Below are 21942 nucleotides of genomic sequence, written 5' to 3' on the forward strand. Positions count from 1 at the left end.
TTCGGACGCACGCACGCACGCGCGACCAAATCTATATGCCCCCACCACTCATGGGTGTGTGTGTGTGGGGGGGGGGGGGGGGGGCACAACAAGTATATTTTAATATAGTTATCTAACGAAAATCAGATTCCACCATATTTTACAAATTAATGTTATTTATGTTGTTATGGGAACTGAAATTCCAAATTATCCATGTATCATGAAAATATAGAGGTGTGTAGATAAAAGGCCCGTGATGAAAACAAAAATATACGGTTAAGTTATTTTTCAGTAAAATCATTTTAAACTGTTCCTAATTAGTTTAGTGAGTGATATGCAAAATGTGTTGCATTAATGACTTGAAAAACACCACACGCCGTGCAGGGCGACGTAATGACGTTCTTAACGTCGGGTCTCAAAATGCCTTCGGTAAAATCATTGTAACTCTTGATTTTGTGAAGATAATTACTTCTAATTTTCATATTTGAAAGGTAAAAGAATGTTATTCATGAATATTTTTTTATCTCCAATTTGATTTTTTTTGTCACTATTAGAAGTTTTCTCATAGAACGGCCCACATATCTGAAATACACTTAAAAGGGGTTAAACACTTAATATGTGGAAACAAGAAACAATGTTACTGCAGATGGGTGGGGTACTTGATAACACCAGTATTTGTTCGAAATTCATAAACAGTTACGGCAATTATTTATAAAATGCGCTTCTTGAACTGTTTTATTATGTAATGCATGCATGTGAATAAAGAAATGATACTGATATTTCGTTAAATTGAGTTTATCTAAGATAAATTTACAATATTTTGTTTAATTAAAATATGAAGGAAGCATCCATTAAATATCACCTTTTTTTTTTCAGAGTTCTGCTTAGATTTTTAGGACTTTTTCCCTGTATTGCATAAGTACCTAAAGGTTATAAATCATCACTAAAACTTGGTGTTGGAAAGTTTAATCGGGTTCTGACTTGATTTCAAGTAACATAACCGACCTTAATTCGTGATGACTATTCACGTTGCCACCGTCATGGCGTAATAATCGTGAAGTTATAAGACAAACATACTGACATTCTGCAAAAACAGTGCTATACGTCCGCCACACACATCCTACTTATATCAACCTTTTAACACTTTTAAACATGTCATGTGAACTCTAACTTTTATCTTTCGGCGTGGTCAGTTTTAGATAATTTTTCTATATCAAATAAACACCATTCGCAACGACCCAAACATTTGGCGGCAGTTGCTACTCGCCCAAGAGTTTCCGGAAGGATATAAAAAGAAGACTGCATTATTACCATATATTATTTTGTTCAAAATGCAGGCGATTTTAGTAACTATTTTATGCATTGGATGCGTGTTAGCTGGGACTGTGAGGGGTAAGTTGAAAAAATAAATATGGTATTTTCAAGTCATATCTTTTTGTATAGATCATAACTAGAATACAGAATAAATTACATTCTTTTTTTTTTATTTCGTAGAAACGCAATGATATTTTGTAAATATGAACTATTAATCACGAAATAAAAAGGGTTTTACATTTAAAATGAAAGTACAAGTTATACAGTAAAATATTTCGCAGAAATAAGAAGAAATAAAATATCTAAGATAAGGGTACGATGTCAATTTATGAGTTACAATTAGAATTTGAATATTGATGAGAAAATGTTTTAAATACTTTTATTTTATTTTAGAGAAACGACAGACTACAAACTGCCAAGGTAAGAACAATATCTAGGTATATATTCAACGTTTAATATTAAGTTGCCGTAATTCTATTTTTGGACATATGGACATAAGTTTACGTACTTAAGAAACTGCACGTCCACGACTGCAGAAACTGCACGTCCACGACCGCAAAAATTTTATATGAAGACAATAATTTTAACCTACTTGATTCAGGACAAACTATGTGTTTTGGTTTTTGTCGAGCCCGCTTGCGGATGCGAAGACATAGTTGGCCAAATGGCTGTTCGCTGTATGTGCGTCCGTGCGTCAATGCGTGCGTGCGTGAGTCCGTCCGGATTTGTTTGTCCGGACCATAACTTTGACATGCATTGAGGAATCTTGTTTATATTTGTCATGAATGTTAACCTCAGTGAGACGGAGTGTCATGCGCAAACCCCAGTTCCTATCTCAAAGGTCAAGGTCACAGTTGGAGGTCAAAGGTCATGTCAGATCTTATCAGGCCCATAACTTGGACATGCATTAAGGAATCTTGTTGAAATTTTGCATGAATGCTTAACTCAATGAAACTGACTATTTCAAAGGTCAAGGTCACAGTTATGGCTCAAAGGGCGGGCTCGACATGTTGCCCGTGGGCATCTAGTTTAAAAAATGCCCTTTTACAGAGAAAGGCTTGCATGTGTAAAACTTTAATCAATGCTTTAAAAAAACTAGATTTTTCCTGACGTTAATCATTATTACCCATAAGCGCCCACAGAATTTATTTGAAATTGTTATTTTCTGTGTTATAAATCAATGTAAAACGGAAAACAAAATTTGATATTACATATATAACCACAGAGCCGGATGTAGCGAACGTGTGTCTCCAGACAGCAGGTCGGGTATATTTCCCTCACCCGACAGACAACAACAAGTTTCTACAATGCTCTGACGGTGGCAGAATGTTCATTATAAAATGTCCAAAAGGAGAGATCTATAATAAAGCAACCACAGCATGTAGTAAGGTGAAATAGTTTTTTTATATATATCACTGTGAATGCTGTAATCGCCACATTCAATAGTTCACTGATGAAGGTCAATAGTCATTTTCATTGACTAAATAATTTTTAACCATTGGCTACTTAAAAGGTTAAGGTAGACACTTGTGTAGTTATTAACTGGAAAGCTATACTGTATAACATAATTATAAAGTGGATAAAAGGAATTCAAGTACAAATGATTATGAATAGTGCAAATACCATTAAAAATAAGCATTTGAGTTCATATAATAATGCGTTCGTTCAGACTTTATTGCTATCCGTTCCGAAATCAACACGTAGTGTTTATTTCATAAAATGCGGATGTGTACTACTTGGAAGCTGACAGGATAGTTCGTACTGGTGGGAATAGTAACAGTCTCTTTAGTATCAATTACTATGAAATATAAAAACATAACAAAATGAAATCGCATATGAAGAGTAAGGTTAGATAATTTTATGCACCTGAAAATATTGTACAGCTGATGCTGCTTTTTTGTTTCATTTGATCCAACGAATGACTTAGAATATGAGCCGTGCCATGAGAAAACCAACATAGTGGGTATGCGACCAGCATGGATCCAGACCAGCCTGCGCATCCGCGCAGTCTGGTCAGGCTCCATGCTGTTCGCTTTTAAAGCCTATTGGAATTGGAGAAACTATTAGCGCACAGCATGGATCCTGACCAGACTGCGCGGATGCGCAGGCTGGTCTGGATCCATGCTGGTCGCAAACCCACTATGTTGGTTTTCCCATGGCACGGCTCATATGTACAAATAAGTTTCCTGTTTGCTGAAGTTTACAATACAAACATCATTTGACCAGATGGTCATTCCTGCAGAAGCGTTTCGCTAATCTCGCACAGTATTCCTGCGAGATTTTGTTAAAATAACTGAACTTTGCTTTAGTGTTGGATGGCGGCGTCGTTAGTTCAGTGTTGCTCAGATTCGCACTCTGCATATACGCACTCTCGTATAAGAGTAATGTATCAGTACCGTTATAAAGATGTATTTTTCAGGTGCAGGTTACAAATCCAGCTGTGACCAACCCAACTAATCCCTGTACAGCACAGAATATTGCTAGTGGAAACGTCTTCTTTCCATATGCAAATGACAAAACCAAGTTTATCGAATGTAATAGCCAAGGTCAGCCTACAGTTCTTTCGTGTCCTACTCGTCTGGTGTATGACGCCTCCCGACAGTCTTGTGTACTTCCGGCTGGTACTATTGTTAACGCAGGGACAACCAAGGCACCAACTAATGGAGGAGGGGGTACAGCTACAAACACTGGTGTGGTTATAGGTAAGCTTTTAAAATAACTCATTTTACCAGTTTTTTTAAAATAATAAAACGCAAAGTAAAAGATATGCGAGACGTCAGGAGGTAGTTACCGTGACGAGAAAAGTAGTTCAGTTTCATGACAATGAGAAAGGTAGATCAAGTTCCACGGCAAATTCCTCAAGTTGCAAAAGAAATACAGTCCCAAATGTAGCCTATTTGGATATCGTTTCCGATGAACCTCAAACGTTGTCGTAGCAATACGTAGATTTGTGAATTGTTAAAACTTTGCCTAATTGCCCTAACGTTTGTTTTCTTTCCTAAATGCAACAGTATTCATAGACGCTGTTCTTGTGTCGACTTACAATCACCGACGGTTTAAAAAGAAAAAAAAGAGTAAAATGTAGTCATTTTATCACGACAGGTACCGGAACCATGACAAATCCGTGCACGCCACAGGCCGTACAATCTAACAACTTGTTCTTCCCACATCCTGATCCCACGAAATTTATTCACTGTGACCTCGTCGGTAACGCTTACGTCATGCAATGTCCGGCGGCACTTGTCTGGAGCCAGTTGACAAGTAACTGTCAGTCACCTTACACAGCAGCAACCCTTAACGGCGGCACCAGCGGAGGAAGTCAGATAGGAAAATAGTCCATATACCAAACTACAATCCATTTTTGATTTTCGGTTGTATCATGAAATTTTAGTGAACTGTTTATTTAACTGATATCTACATTATACCACTAGTATTACAATTTATAAAAGTTTACCGCTAGTTTTATTAACAAATTTTACTTTGAAGGGGGCTAACCACTAGAACTATATCCAATATTTTCTAAATTTAGACAAAATATTTTTATTCAATAATTCAAGGAATTTGTGTAGTGTAAAATATGTAGAAAAACTGTCTACCGAGTTACTGACGCAGAAAGAAATTTACTATGCTTGACACTATACTGATAAACTGGGCCAAGACAATATTTTTACATCCAGGATTTAAAGAAGTGATGTTGCTGATTCAAGTTTTGAAATTGTAGTGTAAATATCTGAAAACATGCACTTTTAAGTGACAAGATTAATTATACATTATAATTATTGTATAGTGTTTGTGCTGAATAAATTTAATCTAAATATAAACATTTTAACCAGTTAACTGGTCAACTGATTTTCCTGTTTTATTTTTCTTATTTTCCTACCAGTTTTAATAGTTATCTTTTCTTCGCTTTACTTTTCATTAATACATTTTGTACTTAACTCTAATTTCAGCTGGGTAAAACTGTAAACCACTGCTCATTTCTTCTAATATTTGTAGAAAACAGTATGCAAGAAAAAAGTCTTTAACTTGTTGTAGGTATAGATGGGAATATACGGAACTCTGGTAACTGTTTTGGCTGTAACTCACAACTAGTGAAAAACTTGTGTACTCCCAATACAGAATTGGAAAGTTTTGTGTTACTTTTATTTTGCTATTTCATCGCCAGCAGTTTTAAAAGCTCATTCTACATTTGGACATAAGGCCTATATAAATTAATTGCTAAATCATCCAAGCTTTTTCTTTAAAGACGAAGGGGCCCAGGATTGTACCATTACAAAAAGGCACATTGTGGTAAGCAATTTGTTAAATAGATGCCAACAGAATTAACATATAATAAAACACAACAGTAATAATTGATTGAAAAATATTATCTTTCTAAAAGAATAATCAAAAGCTGATTTTCTTAAGAAAATTAAAATGGTTGGCAAGGCAACAAGATATGGGAAGAGAGAGAGAGAGGAATAAAATTTGAAATTATTTATATATTATAGCTTGATGCTTGTTAAAACTCCCATTTTGAAACTGCCAGTAGCAGCATTTTAAAACCTTCACAAATAAAACCCTATGTAGTGGGTGCTATAAACGACGGAAATTTCAAAGACTTATAGTGTGTTTTCATCTATAAAGTGCACTTGCTTATAAGACGCATCCCAATTTTAAACTTTCCATCCGGAGGATTTGCACTGAGCCTTATATATGACGTGGTTATATTTTCACATTGATGATATCAAAATGAGAATATAGAGATGCGTCTTCTCTCAAATATTTTATGTAAATCTACTGGTGCTTGTTGAATTCTTTTCCTTGTAATATTATATAAAAACAAAAAACATAATTGTATCAATAAATATTTACTATCTATGCAAAACAAACATACAAATGTGCAGTATATTGTCTCAGCTGTATTGATACACATTCCTCCTTAATAAGAAAATGGCAGTTTTTCTATGCGTACTACTGGATACTCATATTATACAATTATCTTTTGTAGTTCCAATGTAAAATAAAAATATCTTTAACCACATGTACACTTGATGCGATATTTTTACAAGTGGCATTGCCACAACTGAAACGTAAAATGTGTTGTTCAGGGGTGAAAGATATTTTGATCTTAAATGTAAAATAAACACCTTTTTTTTTTGAAATTTCTTGTCTTTAACCAAAGTTTACCAATCTGGCCCACTTAACTAGAGAAAAATTTTATTGATAATTTTCATATATAACTTAAAAGAACTTGAAACAGCATGTAAAAACTTGACAGTAGTAGACATACACCTGTAGCTTTATAAAACTTCAGTTATGTTGTCCTACAGACTCAAAAATATTCTACTGAATCCTTGCTATTTGGATATATTGAAATTGGTATAACAGTTCTTCATATGTTAAAAAGTGAGAGAATTTTCTACCACTGACTAACATGTATGATTCTGGTGAATCTCTAAGAATTCCTGTAATTAAACCAGGCCCCAACACTATAAAATTTGCATTTGGAGACCAGTCTTGGAATGCAAGCTTACCATTGGTCAATTTCAAGACAGAAACTTGAATTAACCAATCACATGCTGGAGTTCAAAGACTGCTTTATAACCTTCAATCCTGTTCCAATTAAATATTAGGGAAGACGATGAATATACCAGACAAATTTACCAAATTAAAATGTGGCAAGCATACATAATACTGTAAAGTTTGAAATAAATAACGTAATTACCTATGAAAGCTGTAGTAACTGACATTACAAACTCCTGCAATTTTTATCAGACTATGTAATATTTGCAAAGGTATTATTTTTGCTTATATTCGCAAACAGTGTGACATGTGAACTTAAACCACTTGAGTAATTAGCTGTACTATATATCCTGAAGTATCATCTTAGAATCTCAAATTCTTGTCATTGTGAACAAGGCTAACGTCTATCAAAAATTATCCAATCTAACAACACGGTGACTGTAAGAAACATAGGTCCTAAGAACTTGCAAAATACAACTGAAAAACAGGACAAGTCTGTTGCAGCACTACAAATTGTGTAACTGTTATGTAACCTGATATTATATACTTTTCCCATCAGTTCTGTCTATTTTTGGAAACAAAATTTCTCAATACCTTATAACAACTAAAACAGCTGTAAACAACCACTGTGTATTTTGATATAAAAGTGAAAAAAACAACTGCAAATAGTTTTTACATTATACAGGGAGATAGAAATAAAACTAGATTATACACTATTCTTCAATATACAAACTATAAATAAACTACTAACAACTTTATTTACAAAACAATACATTTTCATGTATTATGAGACAATTTACATTGTTCTACCCAATGGACTAAGTTTATCACCAGGTATCTATATTTAAGAAATATAATATATAGCAAGTGTTTTTAAATTAATTTAAACACGACTAAGAGGTTATACATCCCACAGAATAAGTTCAAGAGAGTTTAGTCCGAGCAGTATATAACCAATATGAAGTGTTTAAATGAAATAAAACACATTTCTGCTGAATAATATTTCAACTCTTGACATGTCTAACATGTTAAACAACAGGTCAGACCAAAAGTAGGCTGACCTGACATCACCAATGGCTTACATTATCAAAAATAAACTTGTTATATCAGAATGTTAAATAGAATCAACTACATTTAATCTAGTGTAGATGCAAATGTTACTGACTGACTGAGCTAGGTTCAATTAATTTTTCATTGTTCAAAACTACAAAACCACAAATCACTCAAAGTTACAAGGGGTAAGCAAACTGCTTGAGTTATTCATCCGAGTTTTGAGCTTAAAAAACATAGAAAATATAAGGAAAATGGCCCGAGACCACATGGAAGTGCTCAAGAAAGCACGAGTGCACAAGTGTTTGGGTCACTGATGCTTGGATGAGCAATGTTTCAATGCATTAAGGTTGCTTAGTACCTTATTACCTGTCTACATAAAATGCTTTCATGAGTCAAAACTTAGTCCATGGTCTATTATCAAATAACAAAGTATCACAGTTAATATTCAAACCAGTATTATCATAGAATAACTAGCAAAAGAATTATCAATACTAAAACAAGCAAAACAATAAATAATGTACTTTTACTGGCTTATAAAATTACAAGCAGAAAAAATATATAAGTGCTGAGAAAATCATTTGGGACTCTTAAAATGTAAAGTATGAATTGCCAACCTGCTGCCATAATAAAACGGAGCAAGCTACAGCATAAACAAAATGTATAAATAAAACATAAACTTCACTTTTAAAAAAATCAAAAACATCCGTAAATAATCAGCAAATACATTTAAAAATCAATGAATACTTTTAAAAATAGAAATTAGTACCTGCATAACTCCTGGTCCAAAAATAAATATATTTGCATAGAAACACAAAGTAAATAATAACAGTTCATATTTTGTGGTTTAAACCAGTAATGTATCATTAACAAAAACAAAATTCAGCATAATACTCTTAAACAACAAAGTTCATGTTGTAAACAACAATGGATGGAGTGTTAGAAGGCTGCCATGTTTCTATGGTTATATAATTCCCATAAATGCTGTTATATACTTCCTTGAGCAACAGACCCTTAAATCAGAAATTAAACTTTACCCCACTGGCAGTGAGATTCTTTACAGTACTTCAAACAATAATATGAAAACTAAACACAAAAAGCTGTCTTAGCGTTCATTTGGCACTGAAGTTTCACTGAATACATTACAAAAATATATCAAAATGTATTTTAGTTTTCAGGTATCTCTATCAAATGTTGCTCTAAATATTTCCGCCTATTTTGCTTTGACAGTGTGTTGGCCCCAGAATTCCTCCTTCCGTTTCCTGGCTCGTTCAAGTGTGTCGGAAGCTAGGGAACAGCTGGATGCCATGGACTGCATGGATACAGACAGTACCCCATCATCCTCATCTATCCTTGGTATAGGTAGACCTGTCATGTGATATTGTAAAAAGCATGTATTCTGTATGTATCATAATAGTTTTTATAGGTTTTTAGATGTTAGGCCATACTGTACAACTTCAGGTGTGAAACATTATATCACAAAACAACAAGTATTTACGTCTTATTGTTAAGTGTTATGCATAGTAAATAAAAACTAGAATGTGTCTGTAGGACACAGGGTGTGCCCCCCACTGGTACATTTGTCACAAATAAGGGGAAATCATTCAAATGTTTGCAGTCTTAATGGCGTATAGCCTCAAAAAAAACAAACTATGAAATGGATTCATTACTCTATACCATATACTTTTTGAGCTATGAGCATCACAAACAAAAAATCCACTATTTTGGCTCTTTTAAGGGCCATAACTCTGTAATAAACACTAAAATTCTCAAGAAGAATGCCAAGTGTGCAAGGTCACATTATAATAAAGACTCAAGCAACGTTTCATGAATTTACATTAAATACTTCTTGAGTGAGGCACATAATTAGGTGAAAATGTGCATTTTTTGACTATTTCAGGGGCCATAACTCTAGAACTAGGGGGCGGACCCAGATGAAAAATAGTAGATGCGCAAGTTCATATCATGATAAAGATTCATGCAAGGTTTCATCAATTTATGTCAAATACTTTTTAGCTAGGCGTGTCACAATGTGAAAATGTGCATTTTTGACTATTTCAGGGGCCATAACTCTAGAAACAGGGGGCGGACCCAGATGAAAAATAGGAGGTGCGCAAGCTCATATCATGATTAAGACTCATGAAATATTTCATGAATCTATATCAAATACATTTTGAGCTAGGCGTGTCTCAAGGTGAAAATGTGCATTTTTGACTATTTCAGGGGCCATAACTCTAAAACTAGGGGGCGGAGCCAGATGAAAAATAGGAGGTGCGCAAGTTCATACCATGATAAAGACTAATGCAAGGTTTCATCAATTTATATTAAATAATTTTTGAGCTAGGCGTGCCAAAAGATGAAAATGTGCATTTTTGACTATTTCAGGGGCCATAATTCTAGAAATAGGGGGCCGACCCAGATGAAAAATAGGAGGTGCGCAAGTTCATATCATGATTAAGACTCATGCAAGGTTTCATGAATCTATATCGAATACATTTTGAGCTACGCGTGTCACAAGGTGAAAATGTGTATTTTTGACTATTTCAGGGGCCATAACTCTAAAACTAGGGGGCGGAGCCAGATGTAAAATAGGAGGTGCACAAGTTCATACCATGATAAAGACTAATGCAAGGTTTCATCAATTTATATTAAGTACTTTTTGAGCTAGGCGTGTCACAAGGTGAAAATGTGCATTTTTGACTATTTCAGGGGCTATAACTCTTAAATTAGGGGGCAGAGCCAGACAAAATAGAAGGTGCACAAGTTCATATCATGATAAAGACTCATGCTAGGTTTCATTAATTTATATCAAATACTTTTTGAGCTAGGTGTGTCACTAACTTTGGACGGATGCATGGACACACAGATGGAAGGACGCATGGACAAGAGCAAATCTATATGCCCCCACCAGTCATTTCATTGAAAAAGTTCAATATTTGAAAGAGATAACAACAATGAATAAAAAATTGAGTTAGAAAAGTTGACACATATTAAACAAGAGCACCGCCTTGCGGGTGCTGACGCTCATCTGATTTTTTTTGTATAATAGAAATATTGTCCTACCCATGATTTTCTAAGTCTAAAAAGGGCCATCATTCTTGCAAAAAGCAGGATAGAGTTATGTTTCTTGATGTACAGTGTCCACTTATGATGGTGAAAAACTGTTGCAAGTTTTAAAGCAATAGCTTTGATAGTTTATGAGAAAAGTTGACTTAAACATAATATTCAACCAAGAAAATGATTTTTCTAAGTCCAAAAGGGGCAATAATTATTGCAAAAAGCTGGATGGAGTTATGTTGCTTGCTGTACAGGGTCAGCTTATGATGGTGAACCAGTGTTGCAAGTTTCAAAGCAATAGCTTTGATAGTTTAAGAGAAAAAGTTTACCTAAACATAAAACTTAACCAAGAAATCTGATATTTTCTAAGTCCAAAAGGGGCCATAAATCTTGCAAAAAGCAGGATGGAGTTATGTTTCTTGCTGTACAGGGTCAGCCTATGATGGTGAACAAGTGTTGCAAGTTTTAAAGCAATAGCTTTGATAGTTTAGGATAAAAGCTGACCTAAACATAAAACTTAACCAAGAAAACTGATTTTCTAAGTCCAAAAGGGGCAATAATTCTTGCAAAAAGCAAGATGAAGTTATGTTTCTTGATGTACAGGGTCAGCTTATGATGGTGAACAGGTATTCCAAGTTTCAAAGCAATAGCTTTGATAGTTTAGGAGAAAAGTTGACCTAAACATAAAACTTAACCAAGAAATCTGATATTTTCTAAGTACAAAAGGGGCCATAAATCTTGCAAAAAGCAAGATGGAGTTATGTTTCTTGCTATACAGGGTCAGCTTATGATGGTGAACAAGTATTCCAAGTTTCAAAGCAATAGCTTTGATAGTTTAGGAGAAAAGCTGACCTAAACATAAAACTTAACCAGGCAACGCCGACGCAGACGCCGACGCCGACGCCGACAACCGCTCAAGTGATGACAATAACTCATCATTTTTTTTCAAAAAATCAGATGAGCTAAAAATGGGTTAACATTTTTGCTTCATCTGCCTGTTTACTATGACAGAAACTGTCTGTAGTAAACGTAATTTAGCAGTTATGTAAGGGGTCTTTAATATAAATGAGAAAATACTCTAGAACATGTCTACATGAATGTAAAGATACACAATTACCTCCATCAATAGTCCAGGAAAAGTCACGCATCTTCTTGCCACTAGATTTAGGTTTATTGTACGTCTGCCCAAATCCCTCATCTATAGCTGATAGTCCACCTACATAGACATAAAAGAGCATTTCCACAGTGAATATATAGGTACTTGCATACTTATCCCATAGGAATCAACCTTTAATGACAATTATGTAGAAACTATAATGTTTCTTGTAAATCCATACATTGGTATACAACAGTGGAAAACTTACACATTTCGCAATGGATTATTTCTTGTACTGTACCTCTGTTTAAAGCTTACAGTAATGTCCTAAATCTAATTTAAACCATTGTAAATTGGGTGATATTCGAGACTATTTTATTTTAGCTAATACAGTCCAACTTTGTTCATTCAAACTAAGATAATTCAAACACCACCCTTCACTCGAACTTATCATCAGGTCCTGGCAAAATTCCGATATAATTTATATTGTTCCAATGCTTAAACTACCAATAACTCAAACTAATTTTGCCTGTCCCATCATCTTCGAGTGAATGGAGTTCGACTGTATTCATGAATAATGCCTCTCTCAAATTCAAAATATTTGAGAATGGTAATCTACATCATGTCCTAAAACACAAACTCATGTTTTGTGAATTCTTAACACTGCAAATTAAGGCTGCATACCATGAAACTGCTAAATAAAGCCTTCACCAAAATTATGTAATCTGCAGTATATAATCTTTGAGAAAAAAAACTGTGAAATAATCCTGAAGCTTATGGTCACTCTAGAGTTTACTTCTTAGATGGAAAAACCTATGCTTTATACTGATGTTTCATATTTATATACAAAGGCATTATCTACTTGTGATGGTTGGTGGTATGCTAGGGGGAGCACAGGGGGAGGGGAGTGGAGGAAGGGAACGGTGGATGGTGTGCTAGGGGGAGAACAGGTGAGGGGAGGGGAGGAAAGAATGGTGGGTGATGTGCTAGGGGGAGCACAGGGGGAGGGGAGTGGAGGAAGGGAACGGTGGGTGGTGTGCTAGGGGGAGAACAGGTGAGGGGAGGGGAGGAAAGAATGGTAGGTGATGTGCTAGAGGGAGCACAGGGGGAGGGGAGTGGAGGAAGGGAACGGTGGGTGGTGTGCTTGGGGGAAAACAGGGGAGGGGGGGGGGGAGGAAAGAATGGTGGGTGGTATGCTAGGGGAGCACAGGGGGAGAGGAGTGGAGGAAGGGATGGTGGGGGTGTGCTAGGGAGAGCACAGGAGGAGGGGAGTGGAGGAAGGAATGGTGGGTGATGTGCTGGGGGGAGCAAGTGCTCTAATGTCAATTACTTGAACCATTCAGCCATTGAGGCAAACATTTATTTAAATTCGGACAAGAACATGCAAGCTGACAGGTCAGCCATACCTGGAGTATCCTTAGCTTTTGGTTTGGCAGGTGTATATACAAACTGTGTGTGGAGTTCCCTGTCAGTGGAAGCATCTTCGTCTCTCAGTGCATGGGTATCTCTAGATGGCATTCCGAATGTAGGAGTAGTTGAACATAGTTGGTATGTCTGAAGTGAAAATCATTCCATTTATAAGGTATTGTCTATAACACTGTAAAACTGTATTTATTCAGGTATTTTCTTCCACTAATACTTGCAATATTTTTTGTAAGCTTGGTACATGGGAAGCCTGAAAGCTTTTAGAATATGTGCATAATGTAAGTCATCACATTATTCCATTCAATTCTTTTTTTATACATGTTGGGCTTAGAGACACATCAACTCTATGGCAACTTTTCCAGCTTTAATTGGTGGAGGAAGACCTCAGGTCCCCCTCCATGTCTTATTTCAGACATGGGCCCACACCTGGGTAGAACCACCAACCTATTGAATAAGTTCTCTATGCAAGATAAAATACAATTATTTCATACATGTACTGTTTACCTTCTGTCCAGCTAGAGGTTGGTGTTCTTGAACTTCTACTTGTCTTGGTGTTTCATCTTCAACAGTACCTTTAATAAATAGATAAATAAATAATCCCAACAAATGATTTGTGCCTGTAAACAGAAAACTTTCTGCTGCACTATATCTGTTCATCTTCTCTAAGTAAAATACTTAGCCCTTACCCTGCTAAATTTCTATAATGAACTTGTCCATCTTTCAATTTGGACAGTACCATTAAGTGTTAAATGGGGTACATAGCACAAAGATACTGACTGAATGGCAAACAGTGAAGGTCATGATCATGATATGCACTGATCACAAAGGCAGAATCAATCGTGTCCAGCATAAGGGTTAGGATAATTTCATGCAAAGTTCATACAAATATTCTCCTTTATACTGTGAATTCATTAAATTTTGTGGGCAGACAATTTCCTGGTTTTGGAAATATGTTTTTTTTTGTGGGGACAGGAATTCCTAGATATCAATTTCCAAAAGTAAAACTAAGAACAATGATATTCATTTGCTGGGATTTAATTTTGAGGATTGACACAAGCATGAAATCCAAGAAATCAAGTCTAACACACATATTACTGATTTAACAGTATTTCAATTTAAATAGTAAGATGGCACTAATAAGTCATCACACTACCACATTTGAAGTACAATGTTAAAGAATGAATTCCTAATTACAGAGGCAGTGGAGAGCACTGATGAAAAGGAACACTTTAACAATTCCCACCTTTTGCAACTTTTATATCTCTTTGCATACTAGCATTAGATGCAATTCCTGGTCAGTTCACAAGAACCAAACTGTGAGGTAAGTGATGTGTGAATGACCAACCTAGATTGATAAGAATCATTTTTTTTCCTGTTGGGTGTTTGCTAAAATACTAGAACCTAAATCAAACAAAACATTGCTGCAAAATAGTTGATTGATACTTCGCCCCTACATACCTAGAGAGATGCTGTCCACAGATCTGCTTACTATTCTCTTCCCTGATCTTTTCTTCTTTGAGTCTGGTGGGGAACTTAGGATAGCTCCGCCCACAGAAGGTGTGGTCCTGTCAAGATGATGCCGCCTGTGTTGGCTGTCACCTGTCAAGATCTGCTCACGTATTTTTGGTGTTGGTACCCGCCCATTAAAACCTGGGGACTCGGCAGAGAAAGTGGATGGTGTCTCCTGACTAGTGAGTGGAAAGAATTTTACATTCCATTAAGTACATAGCAATATTATTCTTAAGGCAGAAGGCTTACTGCACTGTGAAATCATTTCATTTTGTGGGCATAGAATTTCACATTTTAGCCAAAACAGCTATTTTCTTTGTTCATTAGGATTAAATTTCATGGATTGACACAACCACAAAAATCCACGAAAATTAGTCCCTCGTAAATATTAATGATTTCACAGTATACAAGTTAATCTGAAAAATGATGGGGAGTCTAACCAATATATGTACAAAAGGTATCAAAAACATTTTTACTCTCTTTCCAGTTAGATTCTAAGAGTCTTCTGAAGAAGTAGGTGTACAGACTCCTATTATCCAGCACAAGCAAGTAATACCTAACATATTGCACAACTGCCTTAAAAGAGAATTTTAGTTTAATAACTACACATTTTTTGTATTGTATGAAAAGGACTGCTTATATAAAGCTCATATGAAGATACTGCTGGAACACTGCAAATTCTTTTTTCAATACTAAGACTAGCTGTTATATTTTTTTTACAGTAAAGAAACAAAATGATAATAAACATTTTTATTACCTCATTCTATCCATCTGCTCCTCCTCATCAGCCCAGGCTTGTTTTTTCTGTCCCTGTGGGGCAACCTCATCGAGTCTGGCTGTACTTTGGTCATCCTCAGATGCCAATGTGGCTGCCGTGGAAACATGACCTCTTCCTCTTCCCATGTTCTTAGGTTCTCCTCTAGATAATGAAATAGATAGTCCTATCATATTTAACTAAAATATATTCACATATGCAAATTCTATAAATAAATATACACATAAAAGCTAGTATTTCATTAGTTTGTAGCAGTTTATGCCATTTTAAACAATATCTCAGTGGTGGTCTATTAGTTTTCTTGGATTCCTTACTAGTATTAACCTAATCTGAAGGATTAAAATTTAAAAGCTGCCTTCAATAAAGTGGCTACACAGAAAACTGATGATGGTATTTACCTATGTGAGCTAAGTCCTGACTCGAGGGACAAGGCAGACAATGTGCTCCTAGCAGTGGGTGTGGAAGCCTCCCACAGGTCGTTCTGTTTTGCCATTAACTGTGCCATATGTTCCCGAGAGAAGTGAGTGCCGAGCGCACGCTGGCGGTATTCCTGAGCCTTGCGACGTAACTCTATCACCTCTGCAAACCAGTTTGCGAGTGCTGGTGCTTTCACTGTTTCTTCAGGCTTTGAATAAAACAATTAACATTTTATATAAAACTGCAATTTCTAACCTTGCAGGCATCTTTCACCATAACAATCAAAAGCTTATAATAATGAAAATATCAAGAAGTTGTAACAGCATAGCAAGGTAATTGACTAGACAAGAAAAACAGAACTATCTGAAGACAGTAACCCTCCACAATTCAACAGCCTTGTCAACTGAATGAATATAGAAGTTGAAAAAGGGGAATCATTTTGTAAAAATGCAAAACAGAGTTATGGAACCTGTACAATGCATGTCAGCTAATCACAGTGGACAAGTGTGTAATGTTTTAATCCATTCCCATTAGTGGCTACTGAGATACCAGCTTACATACAAAAACTTAATCAAATATTGCCAAGTCTAAAATTGGGCATACATCTGTAAAAAAGCAAAATGGAGTCAAGGAACCTGTGCAGTGTAAGTCAGTTTATCACAGCTAATAAGTTTGTGAAGTTTCAATCATGTAGTTACTGAGATACCAGCTTACATACAAGCGGGCCATGATGGCCCTATATCGCTCACCTGAGTACCATGGCTCTTAATGATAAGATCAAGTTTTGACATAGATCACATAGGCATACACATTAAATATAATCAGGATAAATATTTTCTTGTAACAGTCATTTTTGACCTATGGGTCACGTACTAGTCAGGGCCAATCTCCATACCAAGTTTGAGGGTCCTAGGCTCAAATGCTCAAATGCTGCATTTTTGGACTAGCATGACTATTCCTTACCCTTGAAGACATAAATAACATTTAAAACCAATCTCATTAGATGCTGCTGAGGTATATTCATTTACAGAAAATAAAGGGAGGTAATTTGTCATAAATTCAGTAAAAAAGTTATCTACCCTGATTGTCAGAGTCCATCTGATGGCAAAAATGAAAATTAAGATCAGTATCTACTTGGTTACTGAGATACACCCATTTTAATTTGAAACAAAGGGAGGTAATTTGAAATAAAATCAGTCCACAGTTATCTACCCTGATTGTCTAAGTCCAACTAATGACAATAATGAAATTTCAAATGAGTCCTTAAGTACTTACTGATATAAATCCATTTTGATTAAAATCAGGGGAGGTAATCAGATATAAAATAAGTGCATAGTGTCTAGTTCAACCTGATGATATACATTAAGTTTCAAAACCAATACCATCAATAGTTGCAGAGATATAACCATTTAATGGATAAGTGCTGCCTTGACCTCAATGTGTGACCTTGACCTTCAAGCAACGGGAACTGATATCTTATTGTGATTTAAGTTGTGTGCATGATTTTCTAAAGCTGAACGCAAAATGCAGCAACTATCATATTCACAAGGTAAAAATTAACATATTTTGGCACTTTCAATGTTCATTTAGGGGCTATAACTCTAGAACCTAAGATCGGATCTGACGGGAGAGGGTTAGGATTAGAGTTATTTTGCAAGTTTGTATCAAATCAAACCATAAATGAAGTCTCTATATGGCTGCAAAAGCCGAAATAGCAAAATTTGGCCCTTTAAGGGGCCATACCTCTGGAACCCATGATGGGATCTGGCCAGTTTTCGAAAGGAACCGAAATATTATGCCAATACAAGTTGTGTGCAAGTTTAATTATAGTCGATTGCAAAATGTTGTCTCTATCGTGTTCACAAGCCAAAGTTAGCAAATTTTGGCCCTTTAAGGGGCCATAACTCTAGAACCCATGATGGGATCTGGCCAGTTTTCGAAAGGAACCGAGATATTATGCCAGTACAAGTTGTGTGCAACTTTTATTGAAGTTGATTGCAAAATGTGGTTTCTATCTTGTTCAAAAGCCAAAAATAGAAAATTTTGGCCCTTTATGGGGCCATAACTCTGGAACCCATGATGGGATCTGGCCAGTTTTCGAAAGCAACCAAGATATTATGCCAATACAAGTTGTGTGTAAGTTTTATTAAAGTTGATCACAAAATGTGGTCTCTATCATGTTCACAAGCCAAAAATGGCAAATTTTGGCCCTTTAAGGGGCCATAACTCTGGAACCCATGATGGGATCTGGCCAGTTTTCGAAAGGAACCGAGATATTATGCCCATACAAGTTGTGTGCAAGTTTGATTAAAATTGCTTGCACAAGAAATTGTGGATGGATGGACGGATGACGGACGGACAGACGACGGAAGAAGGGCGATCACAAAAGCTCACCTTGTCACTATGTGACAGGTGAGCTAAAAACAGATGCTGATGCTGATGCACAAACATGTCCAACTGCTCTACCTTTTCTTCATATAGTTGAGCTAATGATCCAAAATCTTTGACTTCTAAGTGACAGAGGTCAGGATCTTCAGTATGACATTTGTTCTCATTACACATAATATCTGTGCCAAATTATATTGAAATAGCTTGATAATTAGCATTGTTTTCAACTAGTCATAAAACAGACCCTGTAAATGTTTTACTTCCAAGTATGACCTTGACCTAAGAACTAGGGGTCTGGGTTTTGCATGTGACATATCATCTCACTGGGAACATTAATATGTGCAAGTAATTTCAAAATCCCTTAATCTTTGTCAAAGTTATGGATCAGACACAAAACCAACCAGTTAGCCTTTGACCCTTAAGTGTGACCTTGACTTTGAAACTGGGGGTTTGGGTGTTGCACACAACATGTCATCTCATTATTGCCAAAATTTGTGCCAAGTAGTTTCAAACTCCCTTGACAGATGGCAGACTTATGGACCAGACAAGAAAAAGACTGTTATACTTTGACCTTTGTGACCTTGACCTTGGAGCTAGGTCTTGGTACTGCAAGCCACATGTCTCATTATGTGAAACATTTGTGCCACAAAATTATTAAATTCTTTGTCGGGTGGCAGAGTTATGTACTGGACACAAAGTGTGATGGACAGACAGACAGATGGATAGGTAAAATCTCAAATACAACTTACCCCCTTGATTCGTACTTGAGGTGGAGCCGCTCCATGCCATGTTCCTCTTACATAATCAAACCTCTCCGGCTCCTTGAAATTTGATTTGTACTCACTTCTCACCTGTCTGTAAAACAAAATATACTGATTACTAGTAGTTCTAGATCTTTATTACAATAATTCAAGCTTTACGGTAATGAAAGCTTTGACTATGAAGGGCCATCCTCTAGAAGTAATGAGAAATTATTAATACATGTATTTCTGGGAGACTAATTTTCATAGATTTCACGGTTGGGTGAATCTACAAAATTAAACGCAATGAACAAGTACCATTTCCAATCATTTTAATTTATATACAAAATTTGTAATCCAAGAACTCATATCCCATCAACATAGCAGTCTGGGTTCAAACTATGAAACTTCATGCCCACAAAATTAAATGATTTTACATTATTATAAGAATACTTCCTAGAGAAAAAACTTAATACTGATGTTTCATAGGTTTTAGTTTGTTTAGTTTTATAATTATATGTCATATGGTGACTTTCCAGCATTTAATTTAATGGTGGGGAAGACCCTATGTGCCCCTTAAGCATTATTTCAGGCATGGGTGGGAACCTGGTTAGATCCTACGACCTTCCATAAGCCATCTGTAGGGCTTACTCACATAAAAGAATTCTATAACCCATGCAAGGTTTTGTACCCACAGCACTGTGGGGCAAGTGAGCAGGTTTGAATGTTGACACAACCTACAGCTTATCAATAATTCTACATCTTTCCTCTATACAAATATCATAATTTTTTAATTTTCAAAATTTTTATTGTTTTTTTGTTCTGTTAGAAATTAAGTGCACAATATTCTTGAATTTTTGTCCTGTCACAGACATACTACACCAACTGAAATATCTTTCATTTCTGATTTCCCGTGTGATGTAACTGTTCATGCACTAGAAATGATATAAGCTTGCCCGGTTAGAGAATGTAAATGCAGTCCTTGTTTTCGGAGACAATCTGACAGGAGACAGTTTTTCAGAAGAATCCTTCTCCACGGATTGCCTTAATGTCACTGTAACACTATTGAACAAGAGCTTATTCTCAGTGCTTGATAGTATAATATAAGCAATGAGTAAAACTTTAACATTACAGTAAGCATATTCTAAGTCGAAAAGGGGCCATAATTCAGTCAAAATGCTTGATATAGTTGCCTCCTCCTTTTTACAGACTGGGGTCATAATGGTTAACAAGTATGCAAAATATGAAAGCAATATCTCAATGGACTTTGAAAATATTAGGGGTGATACGCAAACTTTAACATTTGTGTGAGGCTCATGCCGACGCCGAGGCGAGTAGGATAGCTCCCCTATTCTTCGAATATTCGAGCTAAAAAGCAATATCTCAATGGACTTTGAAAATATTTGGGGTGGTACGCAAACTTTAACATTTATTTTAAGTTGAAAAGGGGCCATAATTCAGTCAAAATGCTTGACAGAGTTGCCTCCTCCTGTTTACAAATTGGGGTCATGATGGTAAACAAGTATGCAAAATATGAAAGCAATATCTCAATGGAGTTTGAAAATATTTGGGGTGGTACGAAAACTTTAACATTTGTGTGAAGCTAACGCTCACGCCGACGCAGGGGCGAGTAGGATAGCTCCCCTATTCTTCGAATAGTCTTATATAAAATGGTCTTAAACCAATATGTTTAACAAAATATGATAGAAAATGAAATAGGTATCATCAATGCCAATTCTGTCAGACTTTTTAAAGACAAACCTTGATTTTTTCTTTGGCACCTCTGGTACTGGCTCAGGTTTTTTCTGGTCACTTTCTAGAGTAAGTCTCCTGTTGTCTGGGGAAATAACTGGGGAGGATCCTGCTGGCTTAATTTCAGCTGGGGACAGGTCTAGATTGAACAAGATAATAACACATTTAACAAGAGCTGTCGGAGGACAGCAACGCTCGACTATTCAACAGCCTTGTCAATTGAATGAATACAAAAGTTGAAAAAGGGGCATAATTTTGTAAAATGCAAAGTAGAGGTATTGAACCTCTGTACTGCATGTCATATCATGACAGTGAACAAGTGTGTGAAGTTTCAATCCTTTCCAATTTGTGGATACTGAGATACCAGCTTACATACAAAAACTTAACAAAAAACTGCTAAGTCAAAGGGGCATAATTTTGTAAAAGTGCCAAGTAGAGTTATGGGACCTTCACAGTGCATGTTAGATCATGACAGTGAACAAGTGTGTGAAGTTTCAATCCATTCCAATTAGTGGATACTGAGATATCAGATTACATACAAAAATTTAACCAAAAACTGCTAAGTCGAAAAAGGGGCATAATTTTGAAAAAAAAGAGAGTAGAGTTATGGGACTTGCTTAGTGCATGTCAGATCATGATAGTGAACAAGTATGTGAAGTTTCAATCCATTCCCATTAGTAAGTACTGAGATACCAGCTTACATACAAAACCTTAACCAAAAATTTCTAAGTCGAAAAAGGGGCATAATTTTGTAAAAAAGCAAAATAGAGTTATGGAACCTGTGCAATGTAGATCAGTTCATCACAGTGAATAAGTGTGTGAAGTTTCAATCCATTCCCACAAGTGGTTACTGAGTTACCAGCTTACATACAAAACCTTAACCAAAAATTTCTAAGTCGAAAAAGGGGCATAATTTTGAAAAAAAGCAAAATAGA

The 21942-nt window shown here is 35.9% G+C and overlaps 2 protein-coding genes across 22 annotated transcripts in view; one reads left to right on the forward strand and one right to left on the reverse strand.

Annotated features, from left to right (window-relative positions):
- Positions 1-1192: 1192 nt before the first annotated feature.
- On the forward strand, positions 1193-5143 carry LOC123530162 (probable endochitinase). Its single transcript, XM_045310897.1, has 5 exons — positions 1193-1371; positions 1687-1713; positions 2519-2682; positions 3713-3995; positions 4396-5143. The coding sequence occupies exons 1-5, from the start codon at positions 1311-1313 to the stop codon at positions 4626-4628; spliced, it is 768 nt and encodes a 255-aa protein (XP_045166832.1). The 5' UTR covers positions 1193-1310; the 3' UTR covers positions 4629-5143.
- A 984-nt stretch (positions 5144-6127) lies between these two features.
- Positions 6128-21942, reverse strand: part of LOC123530159 (nuclear protein MDM1-like) — a 45825-nt gene continuing 30010 nt past the window's right edge. For all 21 annotated transcript variants that reach the window (XM_045310895.2, XM_053522377.1, XM_045310894.2 and 18 more), the window contains 9 exons: positions 21017-21146; positions 19265-19370; positions 16109-16335; positions 15693-15854; positions 14885-15114; positions 13931-13998; positions 13408-13555; positions 12023-12121; positions 6128-9216 (listed from right to left, as the gene is read on the reverse strand). In XM_045310895.2, coding sequence (XP_045166830.2) covers positions 9062-9216; positions 12023-12121; positions 13408-13555; positions 13931-13998; positions 14885-15114; positions 15693-15854; positions 16109-16335; positions 19265-19370; positions 21017-21146 — 1325 coding nt within the window. In that variant the 3' untranslated portion in view covers positions 6128-9061. The remainder of the gene's footprint in view (positions 9217-12022; positions 12122-13407; positions 13556-13930; positions 13999-14884; positions 15115-15692; positions 15855-16108; positions 16336-19264; positions 19371-21016; positions 21147-21942) is intronic.

The sequence above is a fragment of the Mercenaria mercenaria genome, chromosome 13 (genome assembly GCF_021730395.1).
Source record: "Mercenaria mercenaria strain notata chromosome 13, MADL_Memer_1, whole genome shotgun sequence".
Taxonomy (NCBI): domain Eukaryota; kingdom Metazoa; phylum Mollusca; class Bivalvia; order Venerida; family Veneridae; genus Mercenaria; species Mercenaria mercenaria.